The sequence below is a fragment of the Podarcis gaigeae genome (genome assembly GCF_964106915.1).
Source record: "Podarcis gaigeae genome assembly, chromosome: 7".
Taxonomy (NCBI): Eukaryota; Metazoa; Chordata; class Lepidosauria; order Squamata; family Lacertidae; genus Podarcis; species Podarcis gaigeae.
The window spans coordinates 85,535,478-85,557,890 of record NC_139683.1 but is presented as its reverse complement, the minus strand read 5'-3'; the positions used below and the strand labels follow the sequence as shown (position 1 = coordinate 85,557,890).

Genomic DNA, 22,413 nt, shown 5'->3' with positions numbered 1-22,413 from the left:
TGTGGGTAAAACCTCAGTGCCTAGGGCTTGCCAGTCGCATGGTCGGCGGTTCGAATCCCCGCGGCGGGGTGAGCTCCCGTCTTTCGGTCCCAGCTCCTGCCCATCTAGCAGTTCGAAAGCACCCTTAAGTGCAAGTAGATAAATAGGTACCGCTTTATAGTGGGAAGGTAAACGGCTGTGCTGGTGCTGGCTCACCAGAGCAGCTTCATCACGCTGGCCACGTGACCCAGAAGTGTCTGCGGACAGCGTTGGCCCCCAGCCTCTTAGGTGAGATGGGCGCACAGCCCTAGAGTTGGATATGACTGGCCCATACGGGCAGGGGTACCTTTACCTTTACCTTTACCTCTTCTGACAGCACCAAGGACTATTCAGTGGGTCTTCTCAGCACTGATTCCAAGGGGCCCTGGCAGCTCCTCAAGATCCTTGACCAGTGCTGTTTCTGGTTTGTCTCTGAGGACAAATGTCTGGTACCAGGTCAGATAAAGGCATGGCAGCAACTCACTGAAGCCCTTCACATAACCGGTGGAAATCTTAGCCTTCCATGAGGTTCTGAGGCTTCAGCAGGGTGGTCTTTGAGGCCATAAGCAGAACAAACTTGTTGCTTCATCTGAAACAGGTTCATACCCTTAAATATTACTATGAGCCCTTAAGCCATCTCTCTCTGAGCACAACACATACCAAAAAATAAAAAAGAGGGTATCCTTTTTGTGCTATTTGGTCTAAATCATTGATACAGCAGAGACAGAACATGGACTCTCAACGGTCCAATTAAGTTTGTGGAGAGGATATATTTTAGAAGATTAAGGTAGAATACTTTTTTCATGCCTTGGATTGTGACTATAAAAGTTGCATCACATGGATTAATGTAGGGTGCATTAATTAATTAATGTAGGGTACAGAGTCTAGAGCTTGCCGATCAGAAGGTTGACAGTTCGAATCCCCGCAACGGAGCTTCCATTGCTCGGTCCCAGCTCCTGCCAACCTAGCAGTTCGAAAGCACGAAGTGCAAGTAGATCAATAGGTACCGCTCCAGCAGGAAGGTAAACGGCGTTTCCGAGCACTGCTCTGGTTCACCAGAAGTGTCTTAGTCATGCTGGCCACATGACCCAGAAGCTGTCTACGGGCAAACACCGGCTTCTTTGGCCAGTAAAGCAAGATGAGCACCGCAACACCAGAGTCGTCCGCAACTGGACTTAACAGTCAGGGTTCCCTTTACCTTTACTTTTATTATCTTCTATTACCTTCCCCTCCCTTTTATCCACTCTAGTCACTTCGCCCCTCTTTCCTTTTGTATCCGTATGTTTTGTGTTGTTTGTATTTTGTCTATATTTTAAAAATTAATAAAGTTTGTTTTATAAAAAAAGACGGCACAGGTTGTGGCTTCAAATGCATAGAGTGTGCCCATGATGGACGGTGAACTGTTCCAATGGTGTGTGTAGCTTTGGTGAGATTCTTTTTCATTAGATTGTAAAGACTTTTTTTTTCAAGACGTGTTAAAATAATTCAGTAGCGGAAGCTGCTGTGACTTGCAGTGCAGTTCTATGCAGAAGTAACTTTCCTTGAGTTCAGTTGGGCTTGCTCTCGGGGTCTAACTGCACACAAACTTTAGTTGTAAAGGTAGGGTCTCCTCTCTTACCTGCTATCTCCATCTTGTGGCAGGTTGCTGTCAGTAATATGGAAATTGGTTCCAGCTTGTCAACCACAGTTTGTTATAAAATTGCACTGTCCACTAAAATGAGGCGTTGTGCTTCAGGTCTGTCCATCTTCTTTTGCTAAACTGTATTTTCAGGCTAGAGGCTGCTTGAATTTTGATTTATTTGTTTGCAATGTTTATATGCCAACCAAATAACAAGAGTTCCCCAGGTGACTTACAATAAAGGTGAAACATTGCCTATGAAATTAAAACCGCAGTATCTAAACACAGCATAAAAACAGAAGCAATATAATGAAAGCCACAGCAGCACCCAAAATGTCACAGTTCTTTAAAATCCAGGAATACCAAATCTAGAATCAAAAAATGTTTCACGATAAAAACCCTGGGGGTCCCACTGATGACCCCTGATCTGTTGCTGCTAAGTCAACAGCCACCGCTGCCCCCTGCCCTGGTTTGTGGGTTAGTGTGGATTGCCCACCCCCATCACCAGACCTCTCCTTGTGTCAGCAGCTCTTTATCATCTCATCTGCTCCTTCCCGCTGTTGCTCCTCCACAGTCTCCATCACCTTCTCCCTTTACAGTGCTCATAACTCACTTGGAAGTAACCACTCAGTCACTGGGCATTTAGCCAAAGATTCTCAAAATGCAAGAACCTTCACATGGGCAAGATAGGGGAAGAGAAGATATTCAACCTTGGTCACTACCTCCTCCATCTTTTTTCTTAGGTGTCAGTGGCCATAGGTGCGTCACCTGTCCCTGATACCTCCTCTAGTGTCTCCTCTTGCAAAAGAAACTCCATTTCACACCTTCAGGAGCAAGAAAGCCCTCCCACCATACTCTGGGGAGGGGATGCATGTCCAGTGATCCCCTTGTTACAAGATGACAACAACAACAACAATGAATGAGGGTAAAGGTAAAGGGACCCCTGACTGTTAGGACCAGTCGCAAACGACTCTGGGGTTGAGGTGCTCATCTTGTTTTACCGGCTGAGGGAGCCGGCTTACAGCTTCCAGGTCATGTCGCCAGCATGACTAAGCCACTTCTGGTGAACCAGAGCAGCACACGGAAACGCTGTTTACCTTCCCGCCGGAGTGGTACCTATTTATCTACTTGCACTTTGACGTGCTTTCAAACTGCTAGGTTGGCAGGAGCAGGGACCGAGCAACGGGAGCTCACCCCGTCGCGGGGATTCGAACCGCCGACCTTCTGATTGGCAAGCCCTAGGCTCTGTGGTTTAGACCACAGCGCCACCCACGTCCCTAAGTGAGGACAAAACCAACTAGCAATTGCCACACTCTTGCTTAAGGCTTTGTGCCACACTTGGACTCACTACCATGCTGTCCAGGTTAGTGTTGCACATATCTTCCTATATACATAAAAATGCAAGGCTGCTATCATTTGTAGTGCTGCATCACAATCCTGGATTTCCTTGAAGTCGGAGCACAGGTCAGGGAGCAAAAGAGAAGGCAGGCTCTACATCACCAGCAGCCACCATGGACAGGGAAAGTGGTGGTGTAAAACAACAGCAGACATTTGAGTAAAACAGGTGGAGGGAAGTGAGAGTAAAATGGCAGTTTTGCACCATGACAGAGGTCTGAGTAAAGTTCTGCATCTTTTATCTCTCACATGAGGAAGCTGAGGTATGCAAGAGGGAGACGTTTGAGAATAAAAAGAGACACTGAAAAAGAAGTGGCTGTTTTAAATAAGGGCAGAAGTTTGAGTAAAGCAGCGGTAAAGCAACACTAAGGGAAAAAATGGTTTTAAACTACAGATATTTGAGTAAAGCAGGAGTGCAGTTTTAAACAACAGCAGCGGTCTGAATGAAACAGCAATGGAAACGAAATGGTAGAGATTTTAAACGGTGGCAGAGGTTAAAATAGTGTGAGTAGGGGTGACAATGAAGGAAGGAAAGTGGCAATTTAAAACAGGGATTGAGTACAGCAGGAAGGAAGTTAGGGAAAGCCTCTGCTCTGTTAGCTTCTCTTGCTTTTTCTCCTTCTTCAAACTGCTTTGTTTCCTTGCTTTTAGAAAAACAAGCCCTCTGTGTTATTCCACCCTGCTTCACTCAAACTTCTGCCATTTTTTGAATGCGGCAAGAAGGGAGGACACTCAAAGGGGAGGGGTGGCTGTGTTACACCTCTCCTTCCATTCCTCAGTTGTCTCAGGTGAGAGAGAGAAAGGATGCAAAGAGCCCTCAAATATTCTAGGAGGCACAACATTGCTCCAGTCATCATCCTAGCTACTGCATTCTCTAAACGTATTATCTCAGAAATATTGTAAAATAAAACCAGCCTATTATTATTATTATTACTGCAGAGATTATACATATTATTTCAGAGTACCTGATATTTATTCACAAATATTTGTTGTACATCATCAGAATTAACACAAAGGATTGACTATGCAGCTATTGGTACCACTCTATATAGTGATCACAGTCCAATTAGTTTTACTATTAACTATACAATATAATGCAAATATTAATTTGTTCTTAATACAGAGTAAGTCTTTTGTTCAAACTGTTTCAGAGGAACTTAAAATATAGCTTGATAAAAATGATACCCCAAACATTAAAGGTAAAGGTAAAGGTACCCCTGCCCGTACGGGCCAGTCTTGACAGACTCTGGGGTTGTGCGCCCATCTCACTTAAGAGGCCAGGGGCCAGTGCTGTCCGGAGACACTTCCGGGTCACGTGGCCAGCGTGACAAAGCTGCATCTGGCGAACCAGAGCTGCACACGGAAATGCCGTTTACCTTCCCGCTGGTAAGCGGTCCCTATTTATCTACTTGCACCCGGAGGTGCTTTCGAACTGCTAGGTTGGCAGGCGCTGGGACCAAGCAGCGGGAGCGCACCCCGCCGCAGGGATTCGAACTGCCGACCTTTCAATCGGCAAGTCCTAGGCGCTGAGGCTTTAACCCACAGCGCCACCTGCGTCCCTATAACCCCAAACATTACTGATTCTATATTATGGGAATCCGCTACGGCCTTTGGGGGGGGTTTAAAAAAAGGTGCATCTAAGGGGTGAAAGGATGCAAGGAAATGATTAATGAAAAATTATTAGAAGCTAAAAGCCTATTATAGTGAAAGTACAGTTTGGTTTAGCAAGAAAACTTTTTTTTTAATAAAGGTAACAGATGATAAATTACTCGCATATTATTCAAGAAAGAAGTTTAGAAAGCAAGTTATTCCACTTAATAGGAAGGATGATAATCAATATGTTCTTAATGAGCAAGAACTAAAGGAAGGGTTTAAGAAATATTATATCAGGTTATGTCTTCCAAAAATCCACAAATACAAGAAAAAACAAAAGTTTTTTCCTAATATAAGACTGTGAAACCTGACAGGTGTAGAAAAAGAATGTTTGCATGCTCCAATTCAAGAAAAAGAAGTAAGGAAAATGATAGCAAAAGCTAAAATTTAAATATTGTCCAGACCTGGTGGATTTTCATTTGAGCTCTACAAAGCACTTGGCTGCATTGCAGGGGGTTGGGCTAGATGACCATTGGGATATCTTCCAACTATACAATTGTATGTTATACAGGAAACTCCCCACTCACACAGAAGTGCATTCATGGCCAGCCCCAGCCCCTTGCAGTGCTGAAAATTGCACACGTGTGCTTGTTGCATGGACATGGGGCGATGCCTGTAATTCCATGTTGAGGGAAGGTAAAATCCTACAAACATTGAATGAGGACTCAGTCATGATTATTCCCAAACCAGAAAAGAATTTATTACTACCCATATAGCATACTCCAGTATCATTATTAAATTCTGATTAAAAATATTTGCATCAACACTGGCAAGGAGCTTTGATGTGGTAATGCATAAATAAATTTATACAGAACAGTAGGTTTTTCTTGGAAGGAGAATGGCATATAATATCCTTGAAATGATAAATATAATAATTTCATCAATGGGGGGGTCACATTTATCACTTTTGTCGACACTAAAAAGCTTTTGATAGGGTTGAATGGTCCTATCTTTTATATGTGCTGCATAAATTTATCTTTGGAACAAGTTTTATAAAATAGATTCAGTTTACTCCAAGCAAGAGTTTTAGTGAAAGGAAGCTTATCTACAAAATTTAATCTGCAGAGAGGGCAACATCAAGATAATAACTTGGCAACAATTAAATATCAGTTTTATATGGGCTGAAAAACAAAAACACCACAACTTAAAGCTAAAATAACGTACACCAACAAAAATAAGGGAGGGTTGTCATCTCCTGATTTAATAAATGAATATCAGGCAAATAATTTGAATTACCAAATGGTATTATCAACCAGGACAAGGAGAAATAGGAGCAGTAGAGCAATGTTTTGTAAGAATCCCATCAAATGTATTATTATGGATGGACCCAAAAGACAGAATATTGGAGAAGGGTTGTTTCTCCAGCACTTTGCACTATATGGGATAAATAAAAAGCAAACTGTGTCTATTGACATCACCAATGACATCTCTGCTATTTTATCCACCATTCAGTAAAAATGGAACCATGGAGTAGTTTTTTAACTGGCATAAAGAAGGGCTGGAAAATTTGCTTGAACGGATTGGTAATAATCAAATAATGTCTATAGATCAAACGAGGGAAGCTTTGGCTAATGTAGAATTCATATTATATTAATATTTTTGAATTAGAGATTCTTAAAATAAATGGCCAAATAAGTTTGAGAAATCAACTTGTCAAAAACCTGGAAAAAAATCGCCCCAAAAATATCAAATTGTTATTCACGTGGGAGACAGAACAAAAACTGGCTATGTTACAAAATGGGAGGAAATTACTAAAGTGCTATGTTGTATTTTACTTTATTTTTATATACATTTTTTTTAGTTTTTAACATATTAATTATCATTCATACAGCAAAACTTCTCATCTTATACAATAATTTTTGGACTTCCGTCAACACCTCTGATGATTTTCCATTCTTATCACTTACTCTGCATTTCTTAGTTTCATATTACCTTTAATTATCTTTAAGAATTCTCCTCATTATCTTTTTTTGCAATATTTCAAATAATTCACCTTACAAAACTTCTTGCAAACCGTGCTATGTTGTATTTTAATGCCATTTAACAGCAATGCTGCATGGGCTAGCAGTTCCTTAAGGCTGGATAAATCTATATTGATGTCTGTGGGGGGGGGGGACTGGGACTCTGTTAAACTTTGGATATTGTGGTATTTATACACAACATATACAAAATGGGAAGTGGTGAGTGCTGGAAATGGATGGATGTGGAATGGATAGATAGAGCAGAATTTATCCACTGCTGGTGGAACTGCCCTGGGGCTAAAAAGTAATGGCATGAAATGGTATCTAATATAAGCTAAAAGGGGATTAAAACAGGTGTGAATTTTCTACATGTCTGGATAAGTTTGCCTAAACAAAAACATTTTAAACAGGCACTGAAAAAAGTACAGCTAAGGTGTCTTCCAGATATCAATAGGCAGGAGGGTTCCAAAGTGTAGGTGCCTCCACACTAGAATAATGTTTTCTAGAGCAGAATGAATATTATGTGGCGCCTGTAACTGTGCACAGTTCCACAGATCAAAAAAGTTGGACCTAAAAAAATTTTTTTTTTAATGACTATTCCCATAGGTTCTCACTCTGTGATACTGTGATGTCAAAAGTTTTTGGGGGGGGGATCCAGGATGTCCATTAAATTCCTTTTTTTAAAAATTAAATTACTGGCTGCTCCCTCCCAGAATTCATCCCCTGCCTTACGAGTTGCCCCTCAAAACTCACCTTTTGCAGGGAGCCTTTGGAACAGCCAGGACCCTGTTGTAACTAAGTCAAAATTCATGTAATTGCAACGATCACATACTCTTCCCCTTTTGCCCTGCCTCCATTCTCCGCTCCTCTGTTGTTTCACTTGTATTTATTTTAAAGTGTACGCTCCTGTGATAGGAAGCTATCAAACACAATGTAGAACCCAATGTATGTAGATAGCATATCATTATCATTCTATCATTATCATTATCATCATCAACAACACAACTTTATTATTGTTATTCTGCTAATAATAACAACTGTTGTTGTTGTTGTGTGCCATGACAGTGCAGTCTGAAGTGTTTGACTCTATTGAAAGCTACGTCAGTGGCTCCACCTTTGCACCACTTTCCAATCTGTACAGAAGTACTTCTGTGTATAAAAGCCCCAGCTTCTTGCAACCCCAACCCCACCCCTCTCTCTCCCTCTCCCTCTCCCTCTCTCTCTCTCTCTCTCTCTCTGCTGTGCAGGGATGCCAGTAGCTCTGATTGATATTCCCGGCACTGTAGCTCATGCCTCGCACATTCAGCTACATTGCTGTTTGCTTATTAGAACTTGTGAGCCCTTTGGAGCAAGTCATTATCTACTACCTCCTGGTATCAAGCCAAAGGACCTTTTATGACCTCATCTAGCAGCATTTGGAGACTTCTGTGTATTGGGCAGAACAGACACTGGAAAGGGAGGCTGGGGTATGGAGTATTAAATGGTGAGAGTTTATAAGGCTCTTTCTGTTGACCTGTTTTCCTAAATTTTCAATTGCAACCCGTTATTGCATACCGATAGTGCTGCAAGCATGCCATTTATTCGTGATTTGTAATTATTGTCATAATCCTATGGCAGTGCAGGAAAACCGTGGGTGCATAATTCATGATCCAGGTTCATAATTCATCTCCCAGTCATTCTTTTGCTCCTTGCCCCTCAACACCTCTCTGCTGGCTGACTGCAGCAGTAGAAATAAAGGAACCTTAAATTGCCTCTTTAATCTGCTTCCTGTTCTGATGCGAGAAGCAGCGGTTGGTGAGGAGACTTGGCCGAGAGAAGGGAGGTTATGTAAGTCTCCATACCCATTGCTAACTTTCTTCCTTCTTAATTTGGGGTCTGGCTACCCAATCCTTACAAAAGTTGTATGGAGAGGAGCCACCTTCTTTTCCTAAGACCCTCATGGGAACATGCACAGGAACTTAAAGCAGTCTCACTCTCCCTTTGAACATTCGTGGCTCCCCCCCCCCCAAAGAATCCTGGGAACTGCAGTTTGTTATGGGTGCTGAATGCTGTTAGGAGACTCTTCTTACTATCTCAGGGCTACAATTCCCAGGAGTTCATTGGGAAGAGAGATTTATTGTTAAACCACTCTGGAAATCGCAGCTCTGTTGGAGGGAATAAGGCTGCACACACAAGTCCTGCTATCCAAACACAAGGCGTTTTCAGGAAATTGTTCATTGGGTGAACGTTTCACATAACGTGCTAACGATTTCCATTGCTTTCTATAGGAAAATTTCTAATGCATTCTTGAACATGGAGTTTTCACACACACACAAACACACACAGAGATGAAAAAACCCTGGAAAACCTCTGAAAGTTTGCAAAAGGAGGGAAAGGGAGACAGCAGAAAAATAAGAGAGCGCCTTCTCCTTATTTGCTTGCCTTTTGCAAGTGAAACGGTTGCTGCAGACCAAAACACAAAAAGCAAAGTTTGTTTAAGGTTGCTAATTTGTTTACAGTACTACACGTAGGTCCGGCTGTTTGGGTACCTGTGGTGTGTATTGCGAGGTTTGGGCACTAATTCCTCATCTTTGGATAAGTGAATTTTTGTACAATGAGCATTTGGATAGCAGGAGCTGTGAGTATACTGTAAGGGCAAAGGCAGATGGTGAAATAAAGGGCAGTTGAGAAGGTACTTTTGGACCTTTAAGGAAGTGTATTTAGAGAAGCTTTGGGAGAGCCAGGAGTCCACTTGACCAGCTGCCCCTTAGATGAATATTTTGAGCACACCTGCCTGCTCTGTTTCCCTGTTGTCAATGGGTAGATAGGGGAGTTCCATTCAGCCCATCAAAGCATTGTAAAGGAGAGCAATTCTGGGGATTTCCCCAAAATTCTCCACAATTTGTAGGGAGAAAATGAAGTAGAACCATTGGCAGGTCCGAGCTGTTTCTGTCTGGGGACAAGTTATCAGGAATCTCAGGGATTTGGGGAGTTAATTTTGTACTCGGTACTCAAACATGCGCACAGTTTTGCTTACTTCAAAATGGATGATACTCGGAATGGGAAAGAAAATGTCTCCAAAATGGTGGTCCTTGGAGGATGGAGCTCTGTGAAAAATGGTGGTGGCCCTACTTGTCTCTGCAAGGCATCTCTCTGGATTGCCAGCTGCTTCTTTTTCATTGGCTCTGCTCTTGTGAATTTAGCAGCAGCCAGATACACACAAAAAGCTAATGAGAACGAAAAGTGAGCTTATCAATGCTGCAATGCTATGCACGAATGAATAAAATCTTTTCATCACGGGGGAACTTACTTCTAACTATACATGTAGAAGCTCAGAATGGAAGTTTCTCTAGCCAGGTGATGAATAGCTTCATCTGTTCAATTTCTTAATCTTAGCATTCTGGAGGAGTAGGAGTGCAAGTCAGTAGCAGAGCATCTTCTTTGCATCCAGAAGGTCCTGTCGGGTTAATCCCTGGTATTTCCAGGTAAAGGAAAGGTCCCTGCCTGAATCCGCGGACAAGTGCTGTGCAGACGGAACTGAGCAAGAGGAACCGAAGATCTGACTTGGCAGCTTCCTGTCCTGGTTCCCACTGGGCGAAGAACTCAAATTATGGGTTCAACAAAACCGTTAATACTGAAATCAGCGCAGTACGTAAACAAAGGGAAGTTCAAGACCCTGCAGATGCAATGCATGGCTAAACAAGCTAAGACGTTGGTCCAACAAGCAACCTCCTCCTCACCTACATGATATGGAATGGGCACAAACTTAGCCCGGCAAGCGGGACTGTTCCTTAGACTATAAATGCCAGCGTGCATTCCTTTGAGAAGACTGGGCTCATGCCTGTGCTGTGAATCCTCTGGAGTAGACAGGATGGGTGACCCTACAGGTTTCTCTTGAGGGGCCAAACCAGAGACAGACTCAGATGCCTTTGGAGGCAGGATTAGCCTCACAAGCAAGATGTCTGGAGTGGACCCTGGCAACTCCTGAGATGCAGAAGCTGCATGCCTGGGTGATGGGATCAGACAGAGAGGACCCTGCACCTCTCCCTGAATCCTCATCCGCAAGCCCCTGGCAGGGTCTGTCCAACCCCACTGAGACCCTCTCCAGGAGCATCCATTGCATCCAGCCAGCCCTGCTACCTGGAACTCATGGCGCTTCCTATAGGCAAAGCAAGGGGACGTGGGGACACCAACTTTTAGCTCCACCTACCACTCACTGCCATGTCCTCTGCCCCACCAGGCCCAATGCACAGACAGGGTCAAGCAGGAACTGGGAAGAGGCAGCTATTACCATTATTTCAAACATAGTCATTGCCAACATTTCTGGCACAGAGGGGAGTAGATAGCTTTGCAAGCCTCCTTGGAGCCCATTGGCCCCACATTGGTGACTTCTAGTATAGAAAGCATTATTAGTGAAAATGCTGGGTAAATCTTTCAAAATAATAATGCTAATTTACGGTTACAGATAGGTAGCCGTGTTGGTCTGCCATAGTCAAAACAAAAAAAATTCCTTCCAGTAGCACCTTAAAGACCAACTAAGTCAGTTCTTGGTATGAGCTTTCGTGTGCATGCACACTTCTTCAGATACACTGGTTAGTTAATGCTAATTTACATCATTTATGCAGGTTACAGATTCAGCTTTTCTTGTGGCCAATGTAAGTTCCTCTGTGGGGAATTCTTTCCTTTTCCTTTAAAGGTAATGCAGAGTAAACTCTAGGCTTGCAGGCAAACAGTGTACGCTTAATAATGTAGTTTGCATATAAAGGGCATAATTCTCCTCCTCATCTTACTGCTTCCCCTTGACAAAATGATGAGATGGATAGCCACATAAAAGTGAGTAAGTATTGAGTAGCATCTACCAGCAGGTGTCCCTGTGGCTGCAGCTGAGAAGGGAACAAACTCCGTAATCGGAACCAGAGCACAGAGCAACAAAGGTACGCTGCGAACTGCAGTGGGCAGTGGAAGTGATAAGAGCCCAAGCAACTCTTCCTAAGAAACACCCAGAGATGGCTCAGGTGTTGCTGGTCAGGAAACCAAGTGGTACTGACATTACTGAATGATAATAAGTGTGCTCACCTGCTGTGTTAGAAGCAGTGTGACTCAGGGGTAGGGCAGGCAGAGGTCCCAGCTTCAGTCGCTGGCATCTCTTGGTAAGGCAAAGACAGACTCTAGTTTGAAACCCTGGAAAAGCGCTGCCAGTTACTAGAAACAACAGTGAGTTAGAGGGACCACTGCCTTGATATAAGGCAGCCTCCTCTGTTTCCAGACTACCAAGAAGTGTGGGTGTTGTTCACACCAAATTTGCAATGTGTTGCAGGAAACCAAATGCCTCATTAAAGAGGGATTTATTCCCCAAGATGTTCCATATCACGCTGAACAGTAATCAAAAGAGCGTGAAATGTGCTGGCCAGGAAGAGTTTTCTGCCAGCCCACCTCTGCATCAGAATATCAGCTGGTTGGAACAGGCTCCTTTTCAAGCAACAGAAATGGAACACCCTCAGCCCTCGATAGATTAAGGGGAAAGGACCCACCCTGCTGTTACAATCTGGAATCTTTCTGAGACTGCAGTTCTTTAAGGTCATCGTTTTGGAAGAGACACACTCCAGTGTGTTGTTTTAAATTCCACACTTTCTAGAACCCCTAATGAATTATTATTATTATTGTTATTGTTATTATTATTATTATTATTATTATTATTATTATTATTATCATTATTATTATTATTATTATTAAAACAAAGTAAGCTGCAACAAATATTGTGGGATGCATGTATACTCAGAAGAAAATCCCATTGAATTAAATGGAACAAACAGTCAGATATGAGGGCAACAATCTGGTTTTCTTTCTTAAGTTCAGAGTTCTGAAATTTCTTATTTGAGGAGTGGCAGCAATGTATTTGCAATCCCTTTTTCGTCAAGCTTGCTGTCATGTGCGATTTGCCGCAGTTTTCAGTTAGTATGATTATGCACATTAATTAAACCATACAAAAAGGATTGAACAGGGATCTTTTTCATATGGATTTAGTTTTTGTGTGAGTTCCAAGCGGTGTGTTTGGTCTTTCAAGGGGGATACTGCTGCATCCAGAACCCGTTGTAAACTTCCTTCTGGATCTGGGGATCTCACAATCTTGCTCAGATTTAAACTCAGGTTATTTACCCTCACCCACCCCAGAACTGTCTCCAGCCATCGGTTCAGAACTTCAGCAACCCCTTGGATCAGAGGATGACAAAGAGAGGTAGAGTTGTGTGTCACCAATGTACTAACAACACTGCAAAGCTCTAGATGGCTTTCCTCATTGGCTGAAAATCATATAGACTCCCATGGAACTCTGTAAACCCTGGCACCACCCTATTAAGTACAGCCACCCGGGAAGGACCAGAACTACTGTAAGATGGTGCCCCCTTTAGCCCAGCCCCAACAGGTGACCTAGAAGGATACCATGGTAGATGGTATTGAAAGCTGCTATGAGAGGTCCAGAACTAATATGGTAACCCATAACCCATCCATTCACCAGTGAAAGCTACTTTTGTCCTGTAACCAGGCCTGCAACCAGACTGGAATGGATCCAAATAATCACCATTACCCAAGACTGTCTGGAATTAAGAGGCAACCATTCATCCAGCACCTTGCCCTCAAGAGGGAAAAATTTGAGACCAAGGGGTCCATAAGTAGTCTTATCAGCACCTCCTTGAAGCAGATAGGAACAAACCCTTCCCTCAAGGAGGTATTAAGCTACCTCAGAAGCCTAGACACCCAGTCCTAAAAGGCAAGGGTCAAGTGAGCAGGTGGTAGGCCCAGGGACAGTCCATCCCATTTCACCACCTGAGCTGAAATGGGAAGAAGCCCTCCTGCTGAAACCTCACTTAGCAGGGTTGTGCAGCTTCCAGGTTCCAGTGAGATCTCGCAAGAGGCCTGCAAGATCTCACGGAAACCTGGGAGCTGCTGTTTTCCCTTGCTTTTTGAGCAGCCATGGCAGCAGGGTCAGGCAGAGTTCTCCCTCAGTGCAGAAGAAGTGACTACAGCAGCTTCTGGTTAGATATCACAAGAACCCCATGAGATCTCACCAGAAGCCACAACTGTTTATCCTCACTTCTCCACCTGAGGTGGCTGCCTCAGATCACAGAAAGAAAGCAATCTATGAAAAAAGTTTAGTGTTTGACAAGATTAAGGGAGGGAGGAAACTACTGGAAACACTAAAGAGGCTAGAATCATAGAATTGCACAGTTGGAAGGGGCCCCAAGGGCCATCCAGTCCAGACCCTGCAGTGCAGGAATCTCAGCTAAAGCATCCATGACAGATGGCCACTCAACCTCTGCTTAAAAACCTCCAAGGAAGGAGAGTTCACAACCTCCTGAGGGAGACCGTTCTACTGTCCAACAGCTTTTACTGTCAGAAATTTCTTCCTGATGTTTAGTTGGAATCTCCTTTCTTATTACTTGAAGCCATTGGTTCGGGTCCTGCCCTCCATAACAAGAGACAACAAGCTTGGTGCATCTTTCATGCCTTTTAGATATTTGAAGATGTGGTCTAAACCACAGAGCCTAGGGCTTGCCAAAGAGAAGGTCTGCAGTTCGAATCCCCATGACGGGGTGAGGTCCTGTTGCTCGCTCCCTGCTCCTGCCAACCTAGCAGTTTGAAAGCACGTCAAAGTGCAAGTAGATAAATAGGTACCACTCTGGCAGGAAGGTAAACGGCATTTCCGTGAACTGCTCTGGTTTGCCAGAAGCGGCTCAGTCATGCTGGCCACATGACCCGGAAGCTGTCTGCGGACAAACGCTAGCTCCCTCGGCCAGTAAAGCGAGACGAGCGCCACAACCCCACAGTCATCCACAACTGGACCTGACGGTCAGGGGTCCCTTTACCGTTACTATTTAAATTAAAATACAGCTTCCAGCTTTGAGGTTTTACTATATAGCAGTTGAATTCTGGTTTGATTCTGTATTATATATGTGACTAAGAAACCTACTTCCTGATCTCTTTTATTGTTTGACTCTCTTGGTCCTACATTCTAGTTTGTGTTTTGGTTAGAGTAAAAGTGGCTGTTCTGCATTGACCAGCGTACTTCCAAGATCTCATCTGACTCCAGAATGCTATGAATGATACGATTCTGTGGAAACTTTGACACACCTGCCTAATTTCTGACCCTGAGGACAGACTGTTTAGGAATGGAGCTACATGTGTTTGTATTAGGGATATGCAGCCCAAATTATGAAGTGAATTTGGGTGATGTTTTCACATGTTTGTGTTGGACTGTACCAGTAATAAGGCGTCTCACATTGCACCAGGGACCCTCTAAAGTCTGATGTTGATCTGTGGACTTGGCCACCCCCCCCCCCAAACCACAACATTTTCCTATTTAACATAAAGCAACTATTGCAATTAAACAAAAAACACCCTGAGCTCAAGTGGGAAGAGGGTGGAGAGTTGGGCTTTTTTTTGGTGGTCAGCTCTAGGTTTTCATGAGAGCGAAATATTCTTCCAAGGCATACATATTACAATGATTTGGAGGAGGAATGTTGAAGTAAATAAAAAGCATTTGTTTCCTTGATGCTGTTCTGCGAGTTCTGCCTGAGAAAGCAAGGGGGCTTAGAAGAAGAGTGGACTGTTGGCATTCTTCCCAGTTGCTTTCTGTTTCCTAGCAAACAACTGAAAATCAATACCTCAATCAATTTGACTTCATTCTGTTGTTTTTCATTTTTTCCAGATTGTGTAAGTTTGGTTGTTATTTTCCAAACTTTTAGGAGGGATCAGTATAGGGTCATTCCATTTTACCCCTGCCTTAGTTCACTTGTACGGCTTTTATTTATGTGATTTATTTATTTGTTTGTTTGTTTGTTTTTTTATTCTAATCACATTCTGTTTTTTAACAAACAACACCTACTATAATTAATTGTTTTTAATTCTCTTTGTTCCATTCTTTTTTTCCTTTTGTTTGTCTTCAAAAAAAAAACCCCATGCCTTGTTGCTGAATGTGTCTGTTGCTTTTATTAATTTTGCGATCTAGTTGAATACTTTAAAAATATCAAGAATACTCAGGGATGTTGAGACCTTTTGAGAGTTGCTATGGGCCACCACCTTAAAACCTCTATGCATAGAGTCTGGAGTCTGCCTAGTCAGAATGAAACCCTGATTGATTGATTGATTGATTGATTGATTGATGTATTTATTAATTAAATTTCTGTACTGCCATTCATCCAAGGATCACCTGGCAGTTTAAAATATAAAAGCACAAAAACATATGCCATAGCAACAAACAAAACAGTAACCCCACCACCTCAATTTAAAAGGCCTAGATGGTTTAATTAGCCAAAGGCCTGGGAGAAGAGGAATGTTTTTGCCTGGTACCTAAAGATTTGTAACGAAAGCACCAGGTCAGCCTCCCTGGGAAAAGGGTTCCCCAAATGGGGAGTCACCACAGAAAAGGCCCTTTTCATGTTACCACCCACCAGACCTCTTGTGAGGGAGGTCAGTGAAGAAGGGTTTCAGAGGATGATCACAGGGTCCAGGCTGGTTCATATGGGGAGAGGCGGTCCTTGAGGTATTGCAGTCAGTGCCGGATTTATGTATAAGCTAAACAAGCTATAGCTTAGGGCTGCACTCTATTGGGAGCCCCAAAAAATTTAAAGGGGGGAAAAACTGGATGTACATTTCCAAAATATAAGATAAAAAAACAAATAAAATAAAACCTACATACAGTGGTACCTCGGGTTACATACGCTTCAGGTTACAGACTCCGCTAACCCAGAAATAGTACCTCAGGTTAAGAACTTTGCTTCAGGATGAGAACAGAAATCTGGCGGCGTGGCGGCAGCAGGAGGCCCCATTAGCCAAAGTGGTAACTGAGGTTAAGAACAGTTTCAGGTTAAGAACGGACCTCCGGAACGAATTACCGTATTTTTCGCCCTATAGGACGCACTTTCCCCCCTCCAAAAATGAAGGGGAAATGTGTGTGCGTCCTGTGGGGCAAATGCAGGCTTTCGCTGAAGCCTGGAGAGCGAGAGGGGTCAGTCCTCTCTGCAAGCAGCGGGAGCGCTCCCGCTGCTTGCGGAGAGTTGCCTGCATGCAGAAGCCTGCGCGCGCTGAGCTCAGCGCGTCCAGACTTCGCGGACCTCTCAGCAAGCAGCGGGAGCCAGCGCTGGGCTCCCACGGCTTGCAGAGAGCTGCCTGTTTGGGGGCTGGGGTCGGGGGAAGCTTGGGCCTACCCCGCCCCGGCCCCGCGCCTGGGGGGGAAAATAATTTTTTCCCCTTTATTTCCCCCCAAAAAAACTAGGTGCGCCTTATGGGACGGTGCGTCCTATAGGGCGAAAAATATGGTAAGTGCATAACCAGAGGTACCACTGTACAGCTACAGTGTTTTGTATTGTGTAGGCTCCTATGATGTAAGTAATGGGCCCCACCTGCTAGCCTGCTCTCTAAAATATCACTGGTTTGCTCATTTCTATATACAGTACAGATCAACAATTACTTTGATAAAATACATTTTTTGTTATGTGCAAATGGCTTTAGATACCTATTAGGTCCATAAATTGCCATATGGCATATATTCAACGCAAAAAAACCAGCAACAATTTGTTGTTGACAAAGGACAGCTGGACATATAAAAGGCCCCACTACCTTCAGGGACGCGGGTGGCAGTGTGGTTAAACCACAGAGCCTAGGACTTGCCGATCAGAAGGTCGGCGGTTTGAATCCCCATGACTGGGTGAGCTCCCGTTGTTTGGTCCCAACTCATGCCCACCTAGCAGTTCAAAAGCACGTCAAGTGCAAGTAGAAGCGGCTTAGTCATGCTGGCCACATGACCCGGAAGCTGTTCACCGGCTCCCTCGGCCAATAAAGCGAGATGAGCGCCGCAACCCCAGAGTCGGCCATGACTGGACCTAATGGTCAGGAGTCCCTTTACCTTTTAGCTTCAGTAGCTTAGGGCCTCATCAAACCTAAATCCAGCCCTGATTGCGATCCTGAGCCATTTAAGGCTTTATAGGTCAAAACCAGCACTTTGAATTGGGCCCGGAAGCTAATTGGCAGCCAGTGCAGTCTGTGCAGGATCAGCGCAATATGCTCAAACTGCATATTTGCAGGTATCACTGCACCACCATATTCAACCTTGCAGTAAGGACAGCAAAGAGGAGCTTCAGACCTGGTTAATCAAGAGGGTTGCCATGAGCCCTGTGTGGGATGGGTGGGATCTGCCAGAGGGAGAAAGGGATTCGGAGATGGGGGGCAGAGGCAGTTCAAACACCTTGCTTGCCGTATCCACCATCCCTGCAAATCGGACCAAGAAGTGCAATCACTGCTTGCCAATCCGCTGCTAAGTCATTGTGGGGTGATTTAAAGTAATGAGCAATGTCTCCACCATTTGACAGGTTGTTAGTTTCATGCCTTTCCCTGGTCGGAGCCCATCCTGCACGGTATCAGTTTCATTGGCGCTTGACAGCCCCAACTAAGAATGTTCTCTTTCATGCAGATCTAATTCAGGGGGTTTTGTATGTCTCCTACCAGATGCCAGTTGCATTCCCCTGCTAGATTGTCCGTCTCAACAACTTAGCGCATCTAAGTTATGTTGGTATAGAGCAAAAAGGACCTTGGTGGGTATGGGAGAGATTAAATTATACAGCCATCTTGCATGCTGGCAAGCCGCCACCTCCACGACGTACATTTTGGGGGACTAGCGTCTACTTCATCAGATGCCTCTTTGAAAGGGTACATAACTTGAAAGGAAGGGTAAAAATATGTAAAACAGTGATTTATTATAGATGATAGATGATGATGATAGATAGATAGATAGATGAGAGAGAGAGAGAGAGAGAGAGAGAGAGAGAGAGAGAGATATGATATAGATAGATGATAGATAGATAGATGAAAGAAAGAAAGAAAGAAAGAAAGAAAGAAAGAAAGAAAGAAAGAAAAAGATAGAGATAGAGATAGATATATGATAGATGATAGATAGATAGATAGATAGATAGATAGATAGATAGATAGATGATAGATGATGATAGATAGATAGATAGATAGATAGATAGATAGATAGATAGATAGAGATAGATAGATAGATAGATAGATAGATAGATAGATAGATAGATAGATGGATGGATGGATGGATGGATAGATAGATAGATAGATAGATAGATAGATAGATAGATAGATGGATGGATGGATGGATGGATGGATGGATAGATAGATAGATAGATAGATAGATAGATAGATATAGATGATGATGATAGATAGATAGATGATAGATAGATGATAGATAGATAGATAGATAGATAGATAGATAGATAGATAGATGATAGATAGATAGATAGATGATAGATAGATAGATAGATAGATAGATAGATAGATAGATAGATAGATAGATATAGATAGATGATAGATAGATAGATGATAGATAGAGAGATAGATGATAGATGATAGATAGATAGATAGATAGATGATAGATAGATAGATAGATAGATAGATAGATAGATAGATGATGATGATGATAGATGATAGATGATAGATGATAGATAGATAGATAGATAGATAGATATAGATAGATAGATAGATAGATAGATAGATAGATAGATAGATAGATAAATAGATAGATGATAGATAGATATAGATAGATAGATAGATAGATAGATAGATAGATAGATAGATAGATAGATAGATATAGATAGATAGATATAGATAGATAGATAGATAGATAGATAGATAGATAGATAGATAGATGATAGATAGATGATAGATAGATGATAGATAGATTAGATGATAGATAGATGATGATAGATAGATAGATAGATAGATAGATAGATAGATAGATAGATGATAGATAGATAGATGATAGAGAGATAGATAGATAGATAGATAGATAGATAGATAGATAGAGATAGAGATAGAGATAGATAGATAGATACACATACACATATACACACACACAAACCAGGGAATCTTGGAGGTTTACATGTACCTTTTATGTGCTTTCTACTTTTGAGGAGGCAGCATCACAAAGTGTGAGAAGGCATCTTGAATCTCTGCCTTATGTTTAGTACAAAGATCGTTGGCATTGACTATCTTCAGCTTGCTAACAGCTCTTAGTATTTATTACTGTTGCATGTACTGGGTACGGTCTAGCTCATCTCATGATCTAGGTGGGCTCTCTTAATGGAGAAGTGTTTCTCAGGTTGCATTGATAAGTTGTGCTTCCTTGCTATTCATTGTAGTCAGTGGCGTTGCAACAGGGGGGCGGGGCAGGCGGTGTGCCTCGGGTGCCATGCCTGGGGGGGGGGTGACAAGAAGGCACCCCATGGGGGCTCGTGACAGTGCAAGCAGCCATCGTGCCGTTGCAGCCACATGTGGAGGGTCCTCCGTTTGTGGCTGTAGCCGCAAACAGAGGATTCCAGCACCGTCCGTATGACGCTGGAGCGGTGCCACCAGCAAACCGCTATGTATGGCGCATGCACCGTACGTAGCAATGTCTCACATGGCGGTTTGCTGCCCTGGGTGTCACAACGCCTTCGTTCACCCCTGATTGTAGTGGCAACATTCACCTATGGAATATGTTTTTGTGATTTGTTTTGTTTTGTTTTTGTTTTTGCGCAGTTACCTCATCGCCGAGTGACATTCTCTGCAGCCAATCAGGCGCAAGATCTGCAGGACCCCTCCCAACACAGTTACTATGACAGTGGCCTTGAGGAGTCAGAAACACCAAGCAGCAAGTCGTCATCGGGGCCCCGCATTGGACCACTGGCTCTGCCGGAGGATCACTATGAGCGCACCACGCCAGACGGCAGCATTGGGGAAATTGAGCACCCTGAGAATGGTAAGGAACCTGCTCAAAATGGCTAAGGCTCTTTAGGAAACCCACCAGTATGAGTAGAGCTGTGTCCCACTTGCCAAAGAGCGTGCACTGCTGCTACCAAAGCAAGGAACAGAGCAGGATTGTGCACTGGACGTGAACAGTGGCGGGGAAATACTTTAATAGTAAATTTGCTGTAAAAATTGGGACAGATCAATATCCAAAGACTGGATAGGGGAAGGAATGAAAGGAGCAGAAGACACACAGAGAGGGTTTCAGGACATGAGTTTGTAGCAGACTATTCAGCATATGGATGGATTTACCGTATTTTTCGCTCTATAAGACGCACCAGACCACCAGATGCACCTAGTTTTTGGAGGAGGAAAACAAACAAACAAACAAAAATATTCTGAATCTCAGAAGCCAGAACAGCAAGAGGGATCGCTGCTCAGTGAAAGCAGCAATCCCTCTTGCTGTTCTGGCTTCTGGGATAGCTGCGCAGCCTGCATTCGCTCCATATGACGCACACACATTTCCCCTTACTTTTTAGGAGGGAAAAAGTGAGTCTTATAGAGCAAAAAATACAGTACTCCATACCAATCCATGAGTTTGCTATGATCTGCATTCTGTTCAGTCTACCTTCCCACTTAACTTGGAGTAATTCTCAACATAATTTCTGATTTGGTGCATGCCCTTTTTTTGTGCACCGTTTTCAGTTTGCATCAGTTTGCTGGTGGTTACTGATGCACACCAGAACATATGCACACTGCAAAATGTGACCTTGATGTGATGACACAATAGGATTCACATTCCTTTCCGTGTTGTAAATTAGTCACTCCCCATGTGTACTGGTGCACATCAGTAAACTGTAAGAAAAGAAGATGCAGCCTGTGGACTTCAGAAAACTGCAAAGTCCTGAAAACAAAGTGGAAGAATAGCAGATCACTAATGCATCAACATGAGACGTGGGTGGCGCTGTGGATTAAACCACAGAGCCTAGGACTTGCCGATCAGAAGGTTGGCAGTTTGAATCCCCACGACGGGGTGAGCTCCTGTTACTCGGTCCCAGCTCCTGCCAACCTAGCAGTTCGAAAGCACGTCAAAGTGCAAGTAGATCAATAGGTACCACTCCAGCGGGAAGGTAAACGGCATTTCCGCGCACTGCTCTGGTTTGCCAGAAGCAGCTTAGTCATGCTGGCCACATGACCCGGAAGCTGTACGCCGGCTCCCTCGGCCAATAAAGCGAGATGAGCACCGCAACCCCAGAGTCGGCCACGACTGGACCTAACGGTCAGGGGTCCCTTTACCTTTAATGCATCAACACTTATGTAGAAACGAACCCCGAAACACAGACAGAAATTTGCATGTTGAGCAGCAGCTCGGGTACATGCTTGCCTTTGGCTGCTAAGGATTAAGGAAGAAAAAGAGGAAGCCAAAAATAACCCACCTCAATTTATTATTAAGATTTCCAGCACCACTTGAATGAAATAATGCACCCCCACTGAATTTTAATGGCGGGGGGGGGGGGCAACAGGGGGTTAAGTAACAGGGAGAGAAGATGTTTGTGTGTGTGTGAAAGTTTTGAGTGTGAGTGTGCTTTTGGGGAGTGTGTGTAAAAGACAGTTGTGGGTGATCCTGAAAGAGAGAACTGTGGGTTAAGGAATGGTTTTATGCTTTTGGCATCAGCCCCCACCTCTGCCTTTGTCCTTGGGTTCTGGGGCAAGTTAACTGTCTCCTTAGCTAGTATCACTACTTTTCCTTCTGTGAAATGGGTTCCTGTTGGAGCATAAAGCTGGCTTAAAATAGGTGATTTTGCACATTGGGTATCAGATCCTTTCCCCTGCCTTGCACTCAGGTTTGGGGACACATACGTTTCATGGTCTTGCAGAGAGATTGTTCGTTTGTTTATTAAATTTATAGCCTGCCCTTCCTCCTGCAAGAACCCGGGGGTGGGGCAGGAAAATATATATAATATACCTGCATTCAGGTGTTACATGATGTTGTGCTAAAATATA

General features: G+C 43.5%; 1 protein-coding gene across 10 annotated transcripts in view; it reads left to right on the top strand.

The window, feature by feature from the left end:
• PCDH1 (protocadherin 1) overlaps nt 1-22,413 on the top strand; it is a gene marked incomplete at its 5' end in the record, with an annotated part of 192,240 nt that overhangs the window by 46,253 nt on the left and 123,574 nt on the right. For 8 of the 10 annotated variants that reach the window (XR_014566652.1, XM_083748372.1, XM_083748374.1 and 5 more), the window contains one exon: nt 20,203-20,422. Coding sequence is in view for 7 of the 10 variants with exons in the window: in XM_083748372.1 (XP_083604498.1) it covers nt 20,203-20,422 (220 nt within the window). Of the gene's footprint in view, nt 1-20,202; nt 20,723-20,985; nt 21,391-22,413 lie in introns of those variants that run through there. The other 2 variants (XR_014566651.1, XR_014566653.1) reach the window with 2 other exon arrangements.